The 21,059-nt window shown below is 49.6% G+C and overlaps 1 protein-coding gene and 1 long non-coding RNA gene across 3 annotated transcripts; one reads left to right on the top strand and one right to left on the bottom strand.

Annotated features, from left to right (window-relative positions):
• LOC124842264 (uncharacterized) lies at positions 1-11,566 on the bottom strand. 2 transcript variants are annotated; one of them, XR_015785277.1, is made up of 3 exons: positions 10,623-10,861; positions 9,786-10,541; positions 1-385 (listed from the first exon to the last, which is right to left on the bottom strand). It is a non-coding gene; the product is annotated as an uncharacterized LOC124842264 (long non-coding RNA). The 2 variants fall into 2 exon arrangements; XR_015785276.1 differs by having other exon boundaries at positions 50-385; positions 9,786-11,566.
• A 3,972-nt stretch (positions 11,567-15,538) lies between these two features.
• On the top strand, positions 15,539-17,170 carry LOC148202861 (uncharacterized). Its single transcript, XM_088109691.1, has one exon. The coding sequence runs from the start codon at positions 15,539-15,541 to the stop codon at positions 17,168-17,170; it is 1,632 nt and encodes a 543-aa protein (XP_087965817.1).
• The last annotated feature ends 3,889 nt before the right edge of the window (positions 17,171-21,059 follow it).

The following is a 21,059-nucleotide window of genomic DNA, read 5'->3' on the forward strand; positions in this document are numbered from 1 at the left end:
TATAATAAACATTTTTGTCTGAGGACAAACACATTAGAAAATTCTACAATTTAGACAAGATTGTTGAACCTTTATTTTCAAAGTTAGACATACCAATTCAACCCACATTTTACAGGTCAAAAATATGGGACGATCCTGGACCATTACCACTCCTAGTTGTTAAAAACTATTAAAAGAAACCATAGTATGTAACATCCCAAAAATTCACCCAAAAAAATTATTTTCAGAACTTAAATGTTGTAATAATACATAACATCCCGAACAAAACTAAAATCTAAACATCAGTTTTAAGCTCAGACGCAACTGCAAAGATAGCCTTGAATCCTTCTAATTCGATCTTCCATCTCTTCCTCCATTTGCACAGGATCACGTGACAATCCTTCAACTGCTCCCGTATAACATCACACATTATACGATCATCGCATTCACATGCACAAACAAGCAAAGTAAGGGTGAGCTAACCTGAAACACATCATTTATAAAACATGCAGAGTTATTTCAATACAAATGTCATATAATAATTAAGTCGGACATCCTCGTACTATCGTACCACAATTCCTATTGGACACTCATCCCACAGTACCCAACAATTAATGCAGTACTCAATAGACTCTCATCCGGGTGATACATTGGTGAGTAACTCAACGGAAGGTTCTCCACTTGTGATACCATCCTTAGCCCCCTCACTATGTCCAACATCGGCACATAGACCAGGACATCCTACTACAGTACCCTCAACATCAATATATACACAGATATCATATCATTACTAAATCGAATGCTAAAACAATGAACTATTATATCGAATAATGTTTACACGAACGTTAAGATTGATCACTTAAGCTCGACACTAAACACCAAACATTATTATACCGGATACCATTAGGTCGAATACCAAAAGATCAAACGCTAAGTAAAATCAAGTACTTAGACTACACGTTAAGACACTGCACTCTACTAGAACAATTACTATTATTTCGAACACTATTCGAACGAACGTTCAAAGATCAATTCTTACCGAACACTGCCTCTGACGAACACTATCTAAGGGCAACATCATCGAAACTGAACGTTCTCTACGAACGACCACTAACTATTAACGATCCTTACCTGAGACAAGCATCATCCTACCCGAACACTACCTGAGAATGATCACTTCCTGAATCACGCATCATCACGACTGATCACTACTTATTAATCGATCGCTACCTCAACGAATATCAAGGCCGGTCACTCCCCGTAAATGATTACAACCTTAGAGCAACATCACCAATAAAGATCATTCCCTAAGAACCATCGCTACGAGACAGAACACTATAATAAAGAACGCTTGAGTCTGGGTTAAACGCCTAGAGTACTCTGCTGAACACCTCAGTACTGACTGAACGTAATCAAACTAAACCTCAGGTTACCAAAATTAAGATTGGACACTAGCTACCTGAGAACAACTATCATCAAGATCAACAGTTACCTAATAACGCCTGCTACCTGAAAGTAAATAATACCAAGACCGAACGTCACTAATAATAACGCACGCTACTACCTATAGACCCAACAAGTTTTACTTCTCATCTCTCTCGAAGAATTATTCCAAATCTAGCTTTATCTGCACTACCATCTCTCCCGTACCAGTACGATCATCACGGTTGGAAACCACAGCCACAACATGTAAGATGAATAACCAGAAGTATCACATCATAAACCCATTACACTTACTGTACTAATAAGACCTCCCGGCATAGACCGAGCGCCCAGCCATCTAGTAAATGCATGTTCGCCCAAGGATTGGACGTCCGCCCAAGGAGTGGACGTTCGCCCAAGAGCTGGACGTCCGCCCAAAATGGGACGTTCGCCAAGGATGGGACGTTCGCCCAAAATGAGACGTTCGCTCAAGAGCAGGACGTTCGCCAAGGATTGGACGTCCGCCCAAGAGTTGGACATCCGCCCAAAGGATTGGACGTCCGCCCAAGGAGTGGACGTTCGCCCAAGAGCTGGACGTCCGCCCAAAATAAGACGTTCGCCCAAGAGCAGGACGTTCGCCAAGGATTGGGCATTCGCCCAAGGATTGGATGTCCGCCCAAGGATTGGACGTCCGCCCAAGAGCTGGACGTCCGCCCAAAGGATTGGACGTCCGCCCAAGGATTTGACGTCCGCCCAAGAGCTGGACGCCCACCTAGGGTAACATCCCTGACCGACCATCATTCCCAACCGACGCACTTTGCTGATTACACGATTAAATGCTAATGACACATTAAAGTCCTTAATGAAGATTAAGGTATTATTGGGCCGTTCCCAGGCCCCCAAAAGGTAAAAGCCCATTACAACTCACTATAAATAAAGGTCTCAGGTATGAACTCTGGACCAACTGGATAACGATGCATACACGCATCACAATCGCTCTGTCATATTACTGACTTGAGCGTCGGAGTGCCTTTAGCAGGTACCCGGCCCCTCCCCAACTGGGAGTGTGGAGCAGCGCTAAGTGCGGAAGGACGCCCGTCCAGCTTGGAGCAGAGAACGAAGGACCATCCGCCAGGAGTGGAGGACGTCCGCCCGGTTTGGAGCGTGGGGCGAGCGTCCGGATTGGAGGACGTCCGCCCGGCTTGGAGTAGAGAGCGAGCGTCCGGATTGGAGGACGTCCGCCCGGCTTGGAGCATAGAGAGAGCGTCTGGATTGGAGGACGTCCGCCCGGTTTGGAGCATGGAACATCGATCGTCCATCTTGGTGCCGCCCGTCAGTGCAGCTAGCTCCGGTTCGTAGGATTCAGCAGTGTCCGCCCGGTCCATGTATCTTCGCCGCCCGCCCGTTCGTCTTCGACAGTAAGTTGGTGTGTTTTTACAGGGTCCCCACCGATCCAGTCGAAAAGGTGACCACGAGAAATGAACGAGAAATGAGCACAGACAACCCCATCGACAGTACTTCCTAGCCGCACGACATATAGTCTCGGCTGTTCGGCCTCAACATATCCTTGGCCGATCGGCCTCAGCATGGTCTCGGCCATTCGGCCTCCACATTAAAGAACGTTCGGTCTCATCACAGTCTCGAACGTTCGGCCTCAACCTCTTCTCGGCCACTTGGCCATACGGCCCCCATTCATGACCGTCCGACCTCAAGTATTAGCCTTCCGGTACTGTTCAACCACAGATAAATTTGACATCCGCAGTCCGGCCGTTTGGCCGCCAAGGTACGTACTCTGAATTGAACCAATTGGCCTTTCAGACCCGGTGCTTAGCCAAATTTGGCCGTTCGGCCTCAACCTACTCTCGGCTGTTCGGCCTCAGCATGTTATTGGCCGCCCGGCCTCAACACACTATTGGCCGCTCGGCCTCGACATATTATCGGCCTGCTCGGCCTCAGCGTATTATTGACCGTTCGGCCTCAACCTATCCTTGGCCGTTCGGCCTCAGCGTGATCTCGGCCGTTCGGCCTCCACATATTTAAGGACGTTCGGTCTCAGCATTGTCTCGGCCGTTCGGCCTCAGCATAGTCTCGGCCGTTCGGCCTCCACATATTTAAGGACGTTCGGTCTCAGCATTGTCTCGGCCGTTCGGCCTCAGCCTATCTTCGGCCGTTCGGCCTCGTCATGATTTCGGCCATTCGGCCTCCACATGATTAAGAGCGTTCAGCCTCAGCACAGTCTCGGCCGTTCGGCCTCAACCAATTCTCTGCCATTTGGCCATAGCATATTTTCGGCCTTACAAGGTACGGACACATCTTTCTTTAAACTTGAAATTTGCTATGTTCCCTTCATGGTGCAGGTAACCGGCAACAATGGCGACGAAGGGAAAGACCGTCCGCCCTACCAAACTCCAAGCTGGTGAAAAAGAGTGTTCCAACGAGAACAACTCTCAGCTTGGTTGGGCGACGAAGCGAAAGACTGTCCGCCCTACCAAACTCCAAGCTGGTGAAAAAGAGTGTTCCAACGAGAACAACTCTCAGCTTGGTTGGGCGACGAAGCGAAGGACCATCCGCCCTATCAAACCCAAGCTGGTGAAAAAGAGTGTTCCAACGAGAACAACTCTCAGCTTGGTTGGGCGACGCAGCAAAGGATCGGCCGTCCGTAACTTAGCCAAATCTGGCATTCATCATCAATGACCGGCCGTCCATAACTTAGCCAAATCTGGCATTCATCATCAATGACCGGCCGTCCATAACTTAGCCAAATCTGGCATTCAGCAATTGACCGGCCGTCCATAACTTAGCCAAATCTGGCATTCAGCAATTGACAGGCCGTCCATAACTTAGCCAAATCTGGCGTTCATCATCATTGACCGGCCGTCCATAACTTAGCCAAATCTGGCATTCATCATCAATGACCGGCCGTCCATGACTTAGCCAAATCTGGCATTCATCATCAATGACCGGCCGTCCATAACTTAGCCAAATCTGGCATTCATCATCAATGACCGACCGTCCATAACTTAGCCAAATCTGGCATTCAGCAATTGACCGGCCGTCCATAACTTAGCCAAATCTGGCATTCAGCAATTGACAGGCCGTCCATGACTTAGCCGAATCTGGCATTTATCATCAATCTGAAGTAGGAGGACGCCAATCAACCGCCTGACCACTTGTCCTGCAAAGTACGCCAAGTCGACCTCCACGACAACCCAGCAATTCGGGGGCCATCTAAAATATCCCTTTGCACAATACAATTATGCTCGGGCTCGGGGGGCAGGTCCGCCCGGCATAGGCCAAGCGCCCAACCATTCAGTGACGTCCCCCCAAGATAGGACGACCTCCCAAAGATGGAAAACAGGACGAGCGTCCCGCCATTTAGACGTCCGCCCAAGGACGACAATCTGGCCGAGCGTCCAGCCATTTGAATGTCCACCCAAGATGGCATGTCCGTTCAAGATGACGAGCGCCCACCCGTGTCAGTTACCAAGACTGAACGCCCAAAAGAACAGTTGTCCGAGCTTTCATAGATCCAGCGGTTTTCCAAATGTCGCCCATCCAGGCGCGGACAAACCCCTTCGCACAATAAAATTATGCTCGGGCTTGGGGGGCTTATGTACTAATAAGACCTCCCGGCATAGACCGAGCGCCCATCCATCTAGTAAATGCATGTTCGCCCAAGGATTGGACGTCCGCCCAAGGAGTGGACGTTCGCCCAAGAGCTGGACGTCCGCCCAAAATGGGACGTTCGCCAAGGATGGGACGTTCGCCCAAGAGCAGGACGTTCGCCAAGGATTGGGCATTCGCCCAAGGATTGGACGTCCGCTCAAGGATTGGACGTCCGCCCAAGAGCTGGACGTCCGCCCAAAGGATTGGACGTCCGCCCAAGGAGTGGACGTTCGCCCAAGAGCTGGACGTCCGCCCAAAATGAGACGTTCGCCCAAGAGCAGGACGTTCGCCAAGGATTGGGCATTCGCCCAAGGATTGGACATCCGCCCAAGGATTTGACGTCCGCCCAAGAGTTGGACGCCCACCTAGGGTAACATCCCTGACCGACCATCATTCCCAACCGACGCACTTTGCTGATTACACGGTTAAATGCTAATGACACATTAAAGTCCTTAATGAAGATTAAGGTATTATTGGGCCGTTCCCAGGCCCCCAAAAGGTAAAAGCCCATTACAACTCACTATAAATAAAGGTCTCAGGTATGAACTCTGGACCAACTGGATAACGATGCATACACGCATCACAATCGCTCTGTCATATTACTGACTTGAGCGTCGGAGTGCCTTTAGCAGGTACCCGGCCCCTCCCCAACTGGGAGTGTGGAGCAGCGCTAAGTGCGGAAGGACGCCCGTCCAGCTTGGAGCAGAGAACGAAGGACCATCCGCCAGGAGTGGAGGACGTCCGCCCGGCTTGGAGTAGAGAGCGAGCGTCCGGATTGGAGGACGTCCGCCCGGCTTGGAGCACAGAGAGAGCGTCTGGATTGGAGGACGTCCGCCCGGTTTGGAGCGTGGAACAGCGATCGTCCATCTTGGTGCCGCCCGTCAGTGTAGCTAGCTCCGGTTCGTAGGATTCAGCAGTGTCCGCCCGGTCCATGTATCTTCGCCGCCCGCCCGTTCGTCTTCGACAGTAAGTTGGTGTGTTTTTACAGGGTCCCCACCGATCCAGTCGAAACACTTACTATAACAATTTCCACGATAAATCGACTCACATGACGCTGCAGACTAGTCTTTCATAAACTGATGTCGTTTACTTGTAATTCGTCGTCATAACCTGCTCTCAATAACAGGCGACCCGAGCCGTCTTCCATCGCGACTTCAGACCTATCTCCCCGACTCCTCAAGGACTAACGAGTAAAAACATCGATACTACGCGTAACGATGCACTCAACACGAGCCGAAGTCATTGGGCGAGACATTCACCTCCTCGCGCAGAAGAAGGTGACACTCGAATCTCCGTCTCACGCAAGACTAGCAAAAATGCTAAAAAAAGACAGACGAAGTTACAAGTAAATAACATAGTGTATGTACCACCTCCACCAGAATAAACGTACTCAATCACAAATTCATACATATTCTCAATAATATGTATAAATTAATCAATTTTAGATCGAGGAAAATAATCAACAATTCTCAATAATTGTGTTAAAATACCACCGGAAGAATTACGGATTCATACATATTCTCCGAACGCCATTTAGACGAGAACTATTCATCAAACACTATTTTCAAATCACCCACGTTAATGAACGAACGCTGTTAAACGATCGTTCATGAACGAACGTTATTTGCTAATCACCAAACCGAACGTTAAAAACCAAGCATAAGCCGAACGCTCACTCACGACCATACCAAGGACGAACGCTCACATCACAACCACACCAAGGCCGAACGCTCACATTACAACCACTGATGAATCATTATTTTCTCCACTTCACTTAGTTTATTGTACTAAAATTAATCAGGGAATTGTGCTTAATTGTCCAGTATTTTCTCGTTTTTACTGATTGTGCTTAATTTGATCAGAAATTCTTATTTTACTTAATTTGAATTATCTGAGCTAATTATTTGCATTAGTAATTGCAAGGAAAATTTTGGAAATACAATTTGGAACATTTTGAAGGTTAAAAGAGAAATGGCAATTGAGCCCAATGCATCTCAGCCATTTCAATTTTCGCACAGTGTTGCGTGAATGTTGTGTCAACTTGTGTGTCTTCGTTCGAGATCAATTCTTATCCGTTTTCCATGCAATTTTTTTTCATAGTTTCGTCTGGATGTCTATTTTCACGTATAGTTTTTATTTTGTTCAAATTCGTTTTGTGTTGTTCCCAGTATTTTTTTTACTCCTCTATGTCAGTCTTGTGTTTACTGTTTGAGTGACTTATAAATTGTTTGCATTGTTTGCTTGTTGTTTGATACTTGTGGTAGCTGGAATTGATCATTGGACGGTGCTAAGACCTCCCAACACTCAAGGATTCAACACTCATATTGGCACATTTTGTAGCTCATTTCAAGAAGTAATATTGGTTGGTTTGGAAACCATGTTGCAACTCACGGCTTTTGAAGAAAGTGGCTGCCATAAGTCTTAAGCATTCACGGTCATACACTACCCATTTTGTTGGCTTTACATTATGTAATTGGAAGTAGCACATAATAAAATCCACGGCCATGGAGAAGTATTTCAGCAAACATCACATGCTTTGGAAACAAATGGAAAGTGGGAGCCACCTTTGGAGAATTCTTTTTGGCTTGGAGAATGAAGTGTGTACGCATATGATGAAGATGGATGGAAATGAAGGGGACCACGATGTTTGCCATCCAACAATTAACAGGAAAGAAGTGGCCACATTGGAAATGAATTCACGGTTTTGAAGGAAGAAGTTACATGGCCTTGCAAGCATTTAGCAAATTGGGAGCCACCATGTTGGAAAGTTCATGACAAAACACAAAGCTTGGAAAATTATTTTTGGCAAAGGGGCCACATGTGGAGCTCACGGTTTTGTTTTCAATTCATTTGTCAAGCATTAAGGGGCCACCACTTTGAAGAATCACGTCCATGGGAGAGTTCCAAAATGCTAAGATTTTGATTCCTCATGAAAACCACACGGCCTTAAGCAACCAGCCAAGGATCTTCTTTCTAGCTTTGTAAATTGAACTAATGGAGGGGGAACACATTAAAATGAACTCACGGCTCTCTTGGGAGTGAGCTGGACGGTACCTCTTTTATTCCAAAGGAGACAAGCAAGGCTTACTAAGGAAGTGCTCACGGTGGCTGCTGGAAGTAGAGAAGAAGGCTGACTTTGAGAAGAATTGAAGGGAGCTCACGGCTGCCTATCACGTTCCTGCTGCAGCAACGAGACCCACAAGCAAGCTCATCCATTCCCATCCAGCTTCATCACGGTCCAGCACATGGAAAGAAGATCACAGTCCAGCCACCACTTGGTTGAAAGCTAACGTCCAAAGAGCTCCAAAGTGTAAACTGTTACATGCTGAAATATAGGGTCCATCCACCACTAAGAAATTGTTCTAGCACAAGCTCACGGGAGCAACTTGGAGAAGCTACAGCCGTGAGCAATGAAGAAGAAGACAAGTGAGGACCCCACCTATTTGCTCAGTTTTGGAACGTCCAAGGATTTGGTGAAAATTTGGCTAAGAAAGTCAGGAAGAAACAAAACCCAAAATCCTGAATTTAAGGAGGATGTTTCTGAGTTTTGTCAATATAAGGCAGCAAGCAGCAGAGGAGAAGCTCATTAGTTTTTAGGATTAGATTTTAGGAGTAGGATTTAGGATAGTTAGGAAGCAACTCTCGGTTCCTCTCTTCCAGAGGTTCTGAATTTCCATTTCAAACAGTGCCAAAATGTAGTTTTAATTTCTGAAGCTGTGTCACCTTTGCTCGTTCATTTTTAATTGTATTGTTCAAGAATTTTTATTTAAGTGTTTGATGAATTCCATTTTCAGTTAAATGTTTTTATTTTATGTGTTGAATTTTACCATTCGTTTTCATTTTTTTACCGTTTTTTACCAATTGTTTTTACCGTTGTTAAAATTTATTTTAGTTTTTTTAAATTCAGTTGTCTTATTTAAATTCCTGTCCAATTTTAATTTTACCGCACCAAACATCCACAAAACCCCCCATTACTTGTTGATCTGAGACTGAACCCAAGTTGGTCCTTGTGAGACGACCTAGGAGTCACTTCCTAGTTATACTGCATAAATTTTCGTGCACATAAAATTTGTATGACCGCGACAGTCGTATCAACCACACCAAGGCCGAACGCACAATTAAACCAAGGCCGAACCCTAAACCATTGGATAGCATACTGAATTCATCACTGTTTGGACGAGTGCTTAAGGATCAAACATCCTTAAAGAACGAACGCTGTCTATGGCGAGTACTATCCGAATACAAACGTCATCTGAGCCGAACGTTCGCTATGAACGATCGCTAACTTACAATAAATATCATCAAAATTGAACGTCCGTTAATCCATAGCACGACCGAACGCTCTTTACAACCTATGGACGTTCGTCTTGAGACCAAGGCCGAACGTTCAAGAACGTCCCACGAAAATACTAAGTTAGGACGAACGCTCATTAATTCACTGTTTAAATACAATTTTAACGAGCGTCCCATAAATTATGACGAACGAACGCGGACGTTCGTTCAGAACCGACCGCTCATGAAGACCCCCGAGCAATTTGGACGAACGTCCAATTTTTGACTCACCAAAATTGGACGAACGCGCATTCTGCAGAATTTTGCAGAATCGCGTCAGATTTCCAGAAACCCCAAATTCAACCCCTTCTTCCCAGATTTTACCCAGATTTGTAGCAAACACCTAATATCTCAAAAATTAAGGAAATAAATCAAACTCCCCTTACCTCTTGAAGACTTCCTTAGTAAAATTTTGGGATCTATCTCCTCCCAGACGTCAGATCAAGATCTCCTTGCAACCTCAACAGTTCTTCACTTCCTTGCTGCAACAGCTTCACTCTCACAAGATGTCCAACCCAAAACATCCTCTCTGCACTTCTGAAGTTGGTACTACTTCCCTTGGGTGTTCTTTGAATGGTTGAAAATGGAAGGAAGGGTGCCCTTCCTCTGGCTGCTCTCCCACATGACTCTCTTCTATGCTTTAGATTATCAGCCACACGACCCATGGCCATTCCTTTCTGCAGCAAGCAATCTTTGGAATTAAATAGGAAAATTCTTTTTGGAGTATGCAAACCGTGCTTGATGGAATGAGGGGGCCACCAATTGGTTGAAAGCTCACGTGGAGGACTCCTAAAAGCAAATGTTGAATTTGTTGAAGTGCAAATAGCACACGGCCCTACACTTTTGCATGACCAAAATTGCTAGAATAAAGATGGGAGCCACCAGTTATATAATATAAGGTGACTAATTTGTTGGGAGAAAGCATTATGGCCCACTTTATCACTCATTTCAGAATTGGTTTAGAAGAAACACACACCACTCACGACTTTATTCCTCATGTCCAAGAAATTAATTGAAGAAAGTGCACATGGGACATCTGAAGGAAGAGGACGTTGCTTCCTTTATTCCAAAGAACACGCATGAATTGTTTTGGAGCTGGAACGGTGCACTTCTTGTCACAGGTTGATTTCCTTTTTCAAATGCTGCACCAAAATACTTGAGAATGAAGTTGACTCACGGATTTAGCAAGCTTGAGAGCTGCAAAAATGAAGAGAACACACAACCTGATTTGGTTTCACGGACAGCAGTAGCAGCATGCAAGAGGTGTCACTGCCTGGCTGGATGGACAGCGGCAACAGCACCAGTAGCACTTGGAGGAAACGGTCCAACACCTTAAAGACGTAGCTGGTCCATCAAAAGGAGAAGCCACCTTCACGGTCCAGGAGCAACCTTGTCCAAGAGGTGCTCACGGGTGAGATGCATCTCCCCTGACGCCCAAATGAGATCCTTCCCTCTTCCCCCTTCCAAATAATTGCATTCTAATAATGCAAGAGGTGGGTGACCACCGTGTCCCCACCACTCCTAAAAATACGGGTCTTACATAGTACAGATTCAAATGTCCATTTAAATGAAAATAAATAAAATGTGTTTAATCACAATAAATAAAATAAGTTTAAGAATTGAACATGATGAATAAGAAACTGACAAAGGATTGAAAAATTAATGTATAAAAAGTAAATGTACCCGGAAGAAGTTGAAAGTAATGTGTACCAGGGAGCACCGGGCGCCGTACGGAAGAACGCCAGGTCAGCGGAAAAGGCCGTCCGCCCAACTGGATAAATGCCGAGGATCGAACCTAGACCCCGCATAAACTCTCCTATACTGGCGAAGTACCGGGCGCCGCACAGCGAAATGAATTCTCCCAACTGGGTAGAACCTCTGTAATAGAAACATCCGAGAACTCGCGTGGGCGGACGCCCATACCACACGCCGCACTCTCCATGCTCACAACGTGTACTAGGAGGTCCCGGACGCCGTACGGAAGGTCGCCCATGAAGATACTGAGAGACGAAACGTCTGGAAATGACTTAGAAGGCTTATGCACCAAGGAGTGCCGGGCGTCGTACGGAAGGACACCCGACTTCGAAGGGCGGACGTCCGCCCCTTTTAATACCCCGAGTCATCCAAAGGGTCAGTGACTGCCCGCCTTCCCCGACATGGAGGCTCGGAAGGTCGCCTCTTGAACAAATATGAAGGATCGAATAGAGTAAGGCGGACGCCCATACCACGTGGGCGGACGCCCATGCCTCGTCGTCCGCAAGGCGGACGCCCATATCAAGTGGGCGGACGCCCATACCTCGTGGACCGGCCAAATCACTAATCATTATGGTCCAGGTAAATTAATCTGATTTAGAGGTAAGTAGAAATTAGAAGCTATTGGGCTATTTTGGGCCGTGATTAACTTTTCACTAATCCCAAGCCCATAGTAAAAACTATAAATACAAGTCCATGGTGAATGGTAGGTAGGTTACATTGAATGCACATTTATTGCTATCCCTGAGAAAAGCCATTGCTCTGAAACTGACTTTGGCATCGGAGAGTCTTTTGCAGGTCTCCGCCCCTCAGGATTGAAAGGAGAGTTAGGATTGGAGAGGAAGATCCGCCGTTGAGACAAGAGTGCAGGAGAATTTGGAGGTTTGGAACAGCACAGCCCTACACATCCGAAACATTTGGCGCCCACCGTGGGGCCGTGTGATTTTAAAAACCCAATGGTGACCACGAGAAACATGAGCACAGACGACCCCGTTGAGATGATCCGAGCCCTACAGCAAAAAATGGATGAAATGCAACAGCATCACGAGAACGAGCTGGCGGCCGTGAAGGCCGATTGCGAAGCCCGGATAGCCCGGGAGGTTGGAAGGGCGGACGGTGGAGAGGAGCGAGCGAAGGATAAGGGAAAGGTGACGGCGGAAGAGCACACGCCCCAAGATACCGAGCGTGATAGCACCTGGAGGCCTACCGGGTCTGAGGCGGAGGGAAGTAAAATTAAATCAGTGCATGCTGAGAGCGCTGCCGAGGACGGGCGGATGGTAGTAAAGTCGGAGCCCTCGTCCGCCTTGTTACTTCCATTCACCCAAAACATAATGAATGTCCAAATTTCGGAGCAATTTATGGCTCCGCAATTCAAAATGTATAACGGGACAACGGACCCCGCGTCCCATATCCAAACGTTCTCGAATGCAATGGCGTTCCGAACGGGCAATGATGCCATTTGGTGCCGAGCGTTTTTGCTCTCATTGGAGGACGAGGCATTGGAATGGTTCAATACCCTCCCCCCTAATTCAATAGAAAACTTTACCGGGTTAAAGCAGCTATTCATTAAACAATTCGCGGCCAGTAGTACCCAAGACTTGACCGTATTCGAATTAATGACCCTCAAGCAGGGGAAGGATGAAGCGCTGCGGACGTTTATGGACAGGTATCAGAAGACCGTCCGGCGCGTGAAAAGCCTGACGCCAGAGCTCGCCCTTCACTATATCCTGCCGGCTCTAAAGCCGGGGCCGTTTAAGGATAGCGTCTGCAGACGAGCGCCCAAAACAATGGAAGAGTTGAGGGAACGAGCGGCGGATGAGATAAGGGTGGAGGAGATGAAGCTCTCATACAAGAGGGAGAATCAGGAGGCCAGTGGAGAAAGGACGGACGATAATAAGCCCGGTCAGTCGACGGGGAAAACGTCCGGTCCTAGGCCCAGGGAGCAGAATAAGGGACCCCGTTTCCAACAGTACACACCTCTGAACGCCCCAAGGGAGAAAATCCTCCGAGAGGCCCTAAGCGCAGAATTGATACCGGAGCGGGAAGGGCTCCCGACAGCGAAGAACGATGACCGGAGCAAGCACTGTGCATACCATAAAAATATGGGTCATACCACCGAGGAGTGTTGGACCCTCAGGGATAAGATAGAGGAGCTCATCCGGGCGGGAAAGCTTAAGAAATACGTCCGTGATGAGCGCCCGCCACAATCAACCGAACGGCCTGCTCAGAGGTCGGCGTACCGAAAAGATAAGTCGAGGAGCGCGAGAGCGGAGCGACCCCGCTCAAAGAGGCGACCAAGCCGAAGTCGAAGCCGCAGCCGGGAACGCCCCTTGAGAGGACATATCAACACTATTTTGGGAGGATTCGCGGGAGGAGGATCGTCTTCCTCCGCCCGTAAACGCCATGTTCGGGCCCTCCAATCCGTGCATTTGGTGGACAAGCCACGCCGCTCCATGCCGCCCATTACCTTTTCGGACGAAGACTTTCACGCCCCTGATCCTGACCAGGACGACCCGATGGTCATAACGGCAGAGATAGCGCGGTATGAGATCAGTAAGGTTCTGGTTGACCAGGGAAGCTCGGTCAACATCCTCTATTGGAAGACCTTCCTGCAGATGGATATCTCGGAGGACCTCATCGTCCCTTATGATGGGCAGATAATGGGCTTCGCGGGAGAAAGGGTTGATACTAGGGGGTACGTAGAATTGAGAACAAGGTTGGGAACCGGACACTCCAGCGAGGAGAAGAGGGTCCGATACCTGCTGGTAGAAGCTAACACGTCGTATAACGTACTGCTCGTAAGGCCGTGTCTAAACGCATTTGGAGCAATCATCTCTACCCCTCACCTCACGATGAAGTACCCCTCCGAAAAGGGAACAATCTGTACGGTTCGGGCGGACCAGAAGACGGCACGGGAGTGCTACGCGGCGGGGTTGAAACTGCACGTCCGACCACTGAAGAGGCGGGCGGCTGGCTCTGAGGTGGCCATGGCAGACCTCGACCCAAGAACGAATACCGAGGACCGCCTGGAGCCTATTGGAGAAACCCAACCTATCTTGATAGGAAGGGAACCCAGTCAGACCACCCTCATCGCCAGGGAGTTGAACCCTGAGATGGAAAAGGAGTTGAGGGCACTCCTATGGAAGAATCGGGATCTATTCGCGTGGACGGCAGCCGACATGCCGGGCATCCATCCCGCGGTAATGTGTCATAAGCTCTCGCTTTTCCAAAACGCCCGCCCGATCGCCCAGAAAAGGCGAAGAATGGGCGAGGAGAAACGAAAGGCTGTGGAGGAGGAAGTAGAGAAGTTGAAAAAGATGGTTTTGTTCGGGAAGTCACGTACACCACGTGGCTAGCTAACGTGGTTATGGTGAAGAAGGCCAGTGGAAAGTGGCGCATGTGCACTGACTACACGGACCTGAACAAAGCCTGCCCGAAAGATTCGCACCCCCTACCCAGTATAGACGCCCTGGTGGACGGAGCTTCTGGGCATCGAGTGCTGAGTTTCCTGGATGCATATTCCGGATACAACCAGATTCCTATGTATGGACCGGACGTTGAGAAAACGGCATTCATAACAGAGAAGTCCAGCTTCTGTTATGAGGTCATGCCATTCGGCCTGAAGAATGCGGGGGCGACGTACCAACGCTTAATGGACAGGATCTTCCGGGACCAAATAGGCCGGTGCATGGACGTATATGTGGACGACATGGTAGTCCGGTCCGCGGAGGGAGAGGGGCATCTTAAAGACCTTGAGGAGGTGTTTCGCCAAGTGAGGAAGTTCGGCATGCGCCTAAACCCCGCCAAATGCACATTTGGGGTAGCTGCCGGAAAGTTCTTGGGTTTCATGTTGACATCCAGGGGGATCGAGGCCAACCCGGACAAGTGTGAAGCAATACTACAAATGCAAAGTCCGACCACCCTTAAGGAAATCCAAAGACTGGTCGGACGCCTCACCGCCTTGTCCCGATTTATCCCCAACCTGGCGGCAAGAATGAGGCCGGTCCTGCGAAAATTGAAGAAAGGGGCCGGCCCGGCCTGGGACGACGAGTGCGAACGAGCGTTCCAGGACGTCAAAACCATCCTTGTAAACCCACCAGTCATGAATCGCCCGGTCCCAGGAGGGGACCTACATATTTTCCTAGGAGTGTCGGAGACGGCCATCAGTGTCGTGCTAATGCAGGAACGGCCTCAGGCGAGGCTAATTTATTTTGTGAGTCGCACGCTCCTAGACGCCGAAATTCGATACCAGCGGGTAGAGAAGGTGGCCTTAGCTTTGTTGCACGCCTCCCGAAGGCTTCGTCCTTAGTTCCAAAGCCATCATGTGATAGTCAGGACCGACTTCCCTATCTCCAAAATCCTCAGGAAGCCAGACTTGGCCGGACGGATGGTGGCATGGGCGGTTGAGCTCTCGGAATTCGGCTTACGGTATGAGCCGAGAGGATCGGTCAAAGGCCAACACTTAGCAGATTTCGCGGCCGAGCTACCACCGTCCAGCCAGGACGAGTTGAACTTGTATGTGGATGGAGCGTCTGGTCGATCAATCTGCGGGGCCGGCATCGTGCTCGAGGGCCCCAACGGATTCCTGCTGGAACATTCCCTGATCTTCAAGTTCAAGGTATCCAACAATCAGGCCGAGTATGAGGCCCTGGTGGCCGGCCTTGAGCTGGCAAAAGACATGGGGGCAAGGAGAATAACGTGCCGGACGGACTCAGAGCTGGTAGTGGGTCAAATGAATGGCAATTTCCAAGTCCGGGAGGAACGTCTATTGCGGTATTTCCAACGAGCAACGGACCTCGCAAAAGCGTTCGATAAAGTTGACATTCAGCACATTCACAGGGAACAAAACGCGAGGGCAGACGTACTATCTAAACTTAGTTCGGGAAAGGAAAAGGGACAGTTAACTACTGTCGTGCGGCAGGTTCTACTTCAGCCTTCAGTAGAGTGTTCGGCAGTGTCCGACGGGGGAAAGGATTGGCGAACAGAAATCAGGGAAATCATGACTTGCCAGGATGAAGGGCGGACGGTAGGCCCGCGCGAAGCCAAGAAGGTCGCCCGATATTTTGTGGTGGGGGATGACCTGTATTGCAGAGGATTCTCTTCCCCTCTCCTCAACTGCTTGGGAGAGGCAGAAGCACAGTACGTCATGGACGAGCTCCATAACGGCATTTGCGGCTTTCACACAGGTTGGCGGACGCTAAAAGCCCGGCTACTGAGAGCCGGATATTACTGGCCTACCGTGGAAGCAGACACAAGGGCGTTCGTCCAAAGATGCGTTCGCTGCCAAGAGCATTCCAACAACTCCAACCTACCGCCGCACGACCTCCATTCAATATCTTCCCCGTGGCCGTTCGCCCAATGGGGTATGGACATCGTAGGACCGTTCCCAGTAGGGCAGGCACAGAAGAAGTTCCTCCTGGTGGCGGTGGATTACTTTACCAAGTGGGTAGAGGCCGAGGCCCTGGCAACCATCACGGCCGCCCAAGTCCAGAAGTTCTGCTGGAAATTGATATGTCGCTTCGGCCTCCCTCGGTCAATCATCACAGATAACGGCCGGCAATTTATCGACAAGAAACTAGCCGAATTCTTCAAAGGATTGGGGATTAAGCACGTCACCAGTTCAGTAGAACATCCCCAAACGAACGGACAAGCGGAAGCAATGAATAAGACCATAGTCTCGGAGCTTAAGCGGCGTTTGGGAGAAAAGAAGGGAGCGTGGGTGGACGAGTTACCCGAGGTCCTATGGGCGTATAGGTGCACACCTCATGGAACCACAGGCGAAACCCCTTTTAACTTAACTTATGGTACTGATGCTATGTTACCGGTGGAACTGGGTGAACCGTCCCTGAGGCGGCAAGTCGAAGACCTGAACCTCAACGACCAAGAGATGAGGATCGAGTTGGACTCCCTAGATGAACGGCGGGACCGGGCGGCATTGAGGGCCGAAGCATGCAAACGGATGGTTGAAAGAAAATACAACTCCAAAGTCCGGCCAAGGAGCTTCCAGGGGGGGACCTAGTGTGGAGGAAAGCTGGTGACGCCCGCCGAAACCCAGCTCATGGAAAGTTGGCTGCCAAGTGGGAAGGGCCGTTCCGAGTAATGGAGGCCCTAGGAAACGGAGCGTATAGGCTGGAGCGCATGGACGGACGTCCCATCCCCAACACTTGGAACGCCACGCATCTAAAATTTTACTTTAGTTAATCACGTGTACTCTTATTTCCAAAAAATGACAGACAGGATATTTCTCTTCTACGAACGTTATTTTATTTTGTAGAGACCAGAAACCGTTCTCAACTCGGCCATAGGAGGATCGTCCGCCCCATTAAGACCAAGCTGGTGAAAAAGAGCGTTCCAAAGAGGACGACTCTCAGCTTGGTTGGGCGACGAAGCGAAGGACCGTCCGCCCTACCAAACTCCAAGCTGGTGAAAAAGTGTTCCAACGAGAACAACTTTCAGCTTGGTGGGGCGACGAAGCGAAGAACCGTCCGCCCTATCAAACTCCAAGCTGGTGAAAGAGTGTTCCAACGAGAACAACTCTCAGCTTGGTGGGGCGACGAAGCGAAGGACCGTCCGCCCTATCAAACTCCAAGCTGGTGAAAAAGAGTGTTCCAACGAGAACAACTCTCAGCTTGGTGGGGCGACGAAGCGAAGGACCGTCCGCCCTACCAAACTCCAAGCTGGTGAAAAAGAGTGTTCCAACGAGAACAACTCTCAGCTTGGTTGGGCGACGAAGCGAAGGACCGTCCGCCCGGACAAGGGAAGTGAAATCCCCACCCAGGCCGGACCATTATTAAAGTCAGCTAACTTTGTAAGAATAAAAGCAAACATAAGGACGCATGAGAGATTGGAAAAAGCAACTGTGCATTAATCATTGACGCTAAAACGCGCCCAGATTTACAAAAGGACCGTCCGGCCAACCTCTGGACAATCCGAGATGTTGGGCGGACGGCCACAGGATACACATCAAAAAATAAAAGCAAATAAAAACTTATTCATCTCCAACGACCCTGGCCCCCACGGTCGGCTCATTCTCCTCGGCGGCATTCAGGTCTACCAGAACGCCATCAAAGACGTCCTTTTCAATATCAACGCCGAGGGAATATGGCTCTGGAATGCCCGCCAAAAGAGATATCTGGCGAAGGGCTTTGTTGAAGCCTTCCTCATGTTCAAACATGATAGTTGACTCCAACTCAACGATCTTCTCTTCAGCTTTGGCAACGTCCCGAGAGAGAGCCTCGTTTGCCTTGATACGCTCGGCCTCGGCTTCCTTTAGGCGGGCTACCTCCGCCTTCAGCCGGCGACCTTCCTCCGCCATACGTTCTTGCTCGCCTCGGGCGGCTGCCAAACTTTCGGCGGCCTCCCTCTTGGTCTTCTCAAGATCGGCCTCTAGCTGCTCGATCTTCTTATCATAGTCATCTTGAGCGAGGACCATCTGCTCCAAGGTCAGCTGAAGGGAGGTCGAGTTTTTCTTCTCCTTGTCAAGCTCGGCCCGGACCTCCGCCACTCCAAGACGGTCAGCAAATTTCCTCAGATACCAGGCCAGAGCGGACGTCCGGGTCGACATCTCTAGCATAGCGTTAGTTAACTCCAACTCGGAGAGGGGTTCAATGAGCGCCCGTTGAGAGGAGCTCATGTGGAACTTTGCCCGGTCGCTCATGCTGAATTCCGGACTAAAAACGCCGCCCGGTAAGGGGACAGCCAAGACCCTCTCTCGCTCTTTCTCTTTGTCCTTACCCTTCCGGGCCTTCTTTGAAGCCGATCGAGACGAAGAGCCCTCCTTGTCTTTACGTCCCTCAGCAACAGGATCTTTTCTCTTACGAACCAAGGGATCAGCAGAAACAGTAGCTGCCTCGGATGACGGGTCCACATGGACGGCAGCAAATTCCGGCAGAGGGCTAGGACCCGGCATCTTCATGCCTGAACCCCCGGTCTTATCGATGGCAGCGACCCCTGCCTTCGAGGTTAGGCGTACAGTCGGAACGCCGGCAAGAGGAGGACGTGGCACGTTTGGAACAATCGTTGGCCGGGCGGTCGACGAACTGGCCCCGGACTTCTTCCTGGTGGCCATAAAGTTGGATTTGCGGGGCTCCGGAGTTGTCATCAGTTCTGCAAGAAACAAAGCAATTCAGAAAAATTAACGTCAGTATACGAAAAAGCGAACACACCCAATATGACAAGACCATACCGAACGCCTTTGGTCCACAATCCTCGAGACTAAGGCATTCGACCAAGTGACGGGCGGAGATCCGGCGGGGGAGGGCGTTAATGGTACGCACGACCTCTAGGTCGGGTACTGTTAAGGCCCCAATAGAAGTCGCCTTTATTCGTCGAGGATCCCTCGTCCAATAAAATGGGAACAACGGCCTCCCTTTACTATCAGAAAATTCGTGGAGGCCGGCTTTGTCAATGATTACTTTGAAGTAATGTTGTTTAAAATTCTTGAAGGAATCAGAGAAGGGGCGGAACAAGGTCTTGTCCCGAACTGACGTGAAAGATACCCACCCGCCAGAGGGAGAGAGGCGGGCCTCGAAATAATAAAAGAAGACCGGGATGGTGGGAGTCACGCCCACGGCTAAACACATCGCCAGAAACGCCTGCACGGCCGCCCAAGAGTTGGGATGCAACTGCGTGGGAGCCACATTAACTTCCCGAAGTATGGCCGTTTGAAACTTAGTAAAAGGCACCCGGATGAAAAGATGGGTGAAGAAGGTCACATACATGAAGAAAAAATCATACGGACTCGACCTCCCGTCATGGAAGACCCTTTCATTTAACAAAGTTACCCCAGCACGTATCAACCTCGAGTCTTCTACATCCCGGACGATATGGGTACGGCGGACCCTCCATTCTAACTCCTTGCGGAAAGCATAACAGGAAGCATACAGGCTAGGATCATGGGGAGCCCACTCCGACACCACCGCCCCTTGACCGTCCGGCTCGAAGGGAGACCCGACTACACGGACACCGCCTTTAAGCAAGAACAGAGGTACGCCATGAAAGATCTGGTCACCAGTCGAGACCGGCACCTCAGGGTCCGCCCCAGAAGACCCAACCGCCTCTTCCAAAAAACGAGAAGAAACAGAGCTAAGAGAATCACCGCTGTCGCCCCTCGCCGACCCCTCCCGGACTCCGCCCGTCGACTCGGAACCTGACTCAATGGACACAGCTGCCATTTATTACCTGAGGGAAAAAGAATTTGAAAGCTTCAGTAAGGAAGATAAGTGAAAATGACCTCGCCCCATCTGATATTTATAGGAAAAATTTAGTAACCGTTGAGCTCATCCTTGCCGTTCAAATCTTGCACGACCAACGCTCCGGATCTGGCGACGGTTCGTCTTCCATCAATAGGAACACGCCACGTGTTTTCCCGCTCAAAATCAGAAATTTAAAAGCCCACTGGATACAGCCCAATTGCGGGTCCCTGGCCCAACGCGCGCCGTATTCAAAATCCTACGTGCACTACGTGCACTAGGACTGGGGGGCTTATGTACCAGGGAGCACCGGGCGCCGTACGGAAGAACGCCAGGTCAGCAGAAAAGGCCGTCCGCCCAACTGGATAAATGCCGAGGATCGAACCTAGACCCCGCATAAACTCTCCTATACTGGCGAAGTACCGGGCGCCGCACAGCGAAATGAATTCTCCCAACTGGGTAGAACCTCTGTAATAGAAACATCCGAGAACTCGCGTGGGCGGACGCCCATACCACACGCCGCACTCTCCATGCTCACAACGTGTACTAGGAGGTCCCGGACGCCGTACGGAAGGTCGCCCATGAAGATACTGAGAGACGAAACGTCTGGAAATGACTTAGAAGGCTTATGCACCAGGGAGTGCCGGGCGTCGTACGGAAGGACACCCGACTTCGAAGGGCGGACGTCCGCCCCTTTTAATACCCCGAGTCATCCAA

The sequence above is a fragment of the Vigna umbellata genome, chromosome 3, assembly GCF_029865625.1.
Source record: "Vigna umbellata cultivar VRB3 chromosome 3, Vumbellata_1.0, whole genome shotgun sequence".
In the NCBI taxonomy this organism is placed as follows: domain Eukaryota; kingdom Viridiplantae; phylum Streptophyta; class Magnoliopsida; order Fabales; family Fabaceae; genus Vigna; species Vigna umbellata.

Coding starts and splice junctions, on each gene's coding strand:
- LOC148202861 (XM_088109691.1), top strand. CDS start 15,539: ATGGTGGCATGGGCGGTTGAGCTCTCGGAATTCGGCTTACGGTATGAG.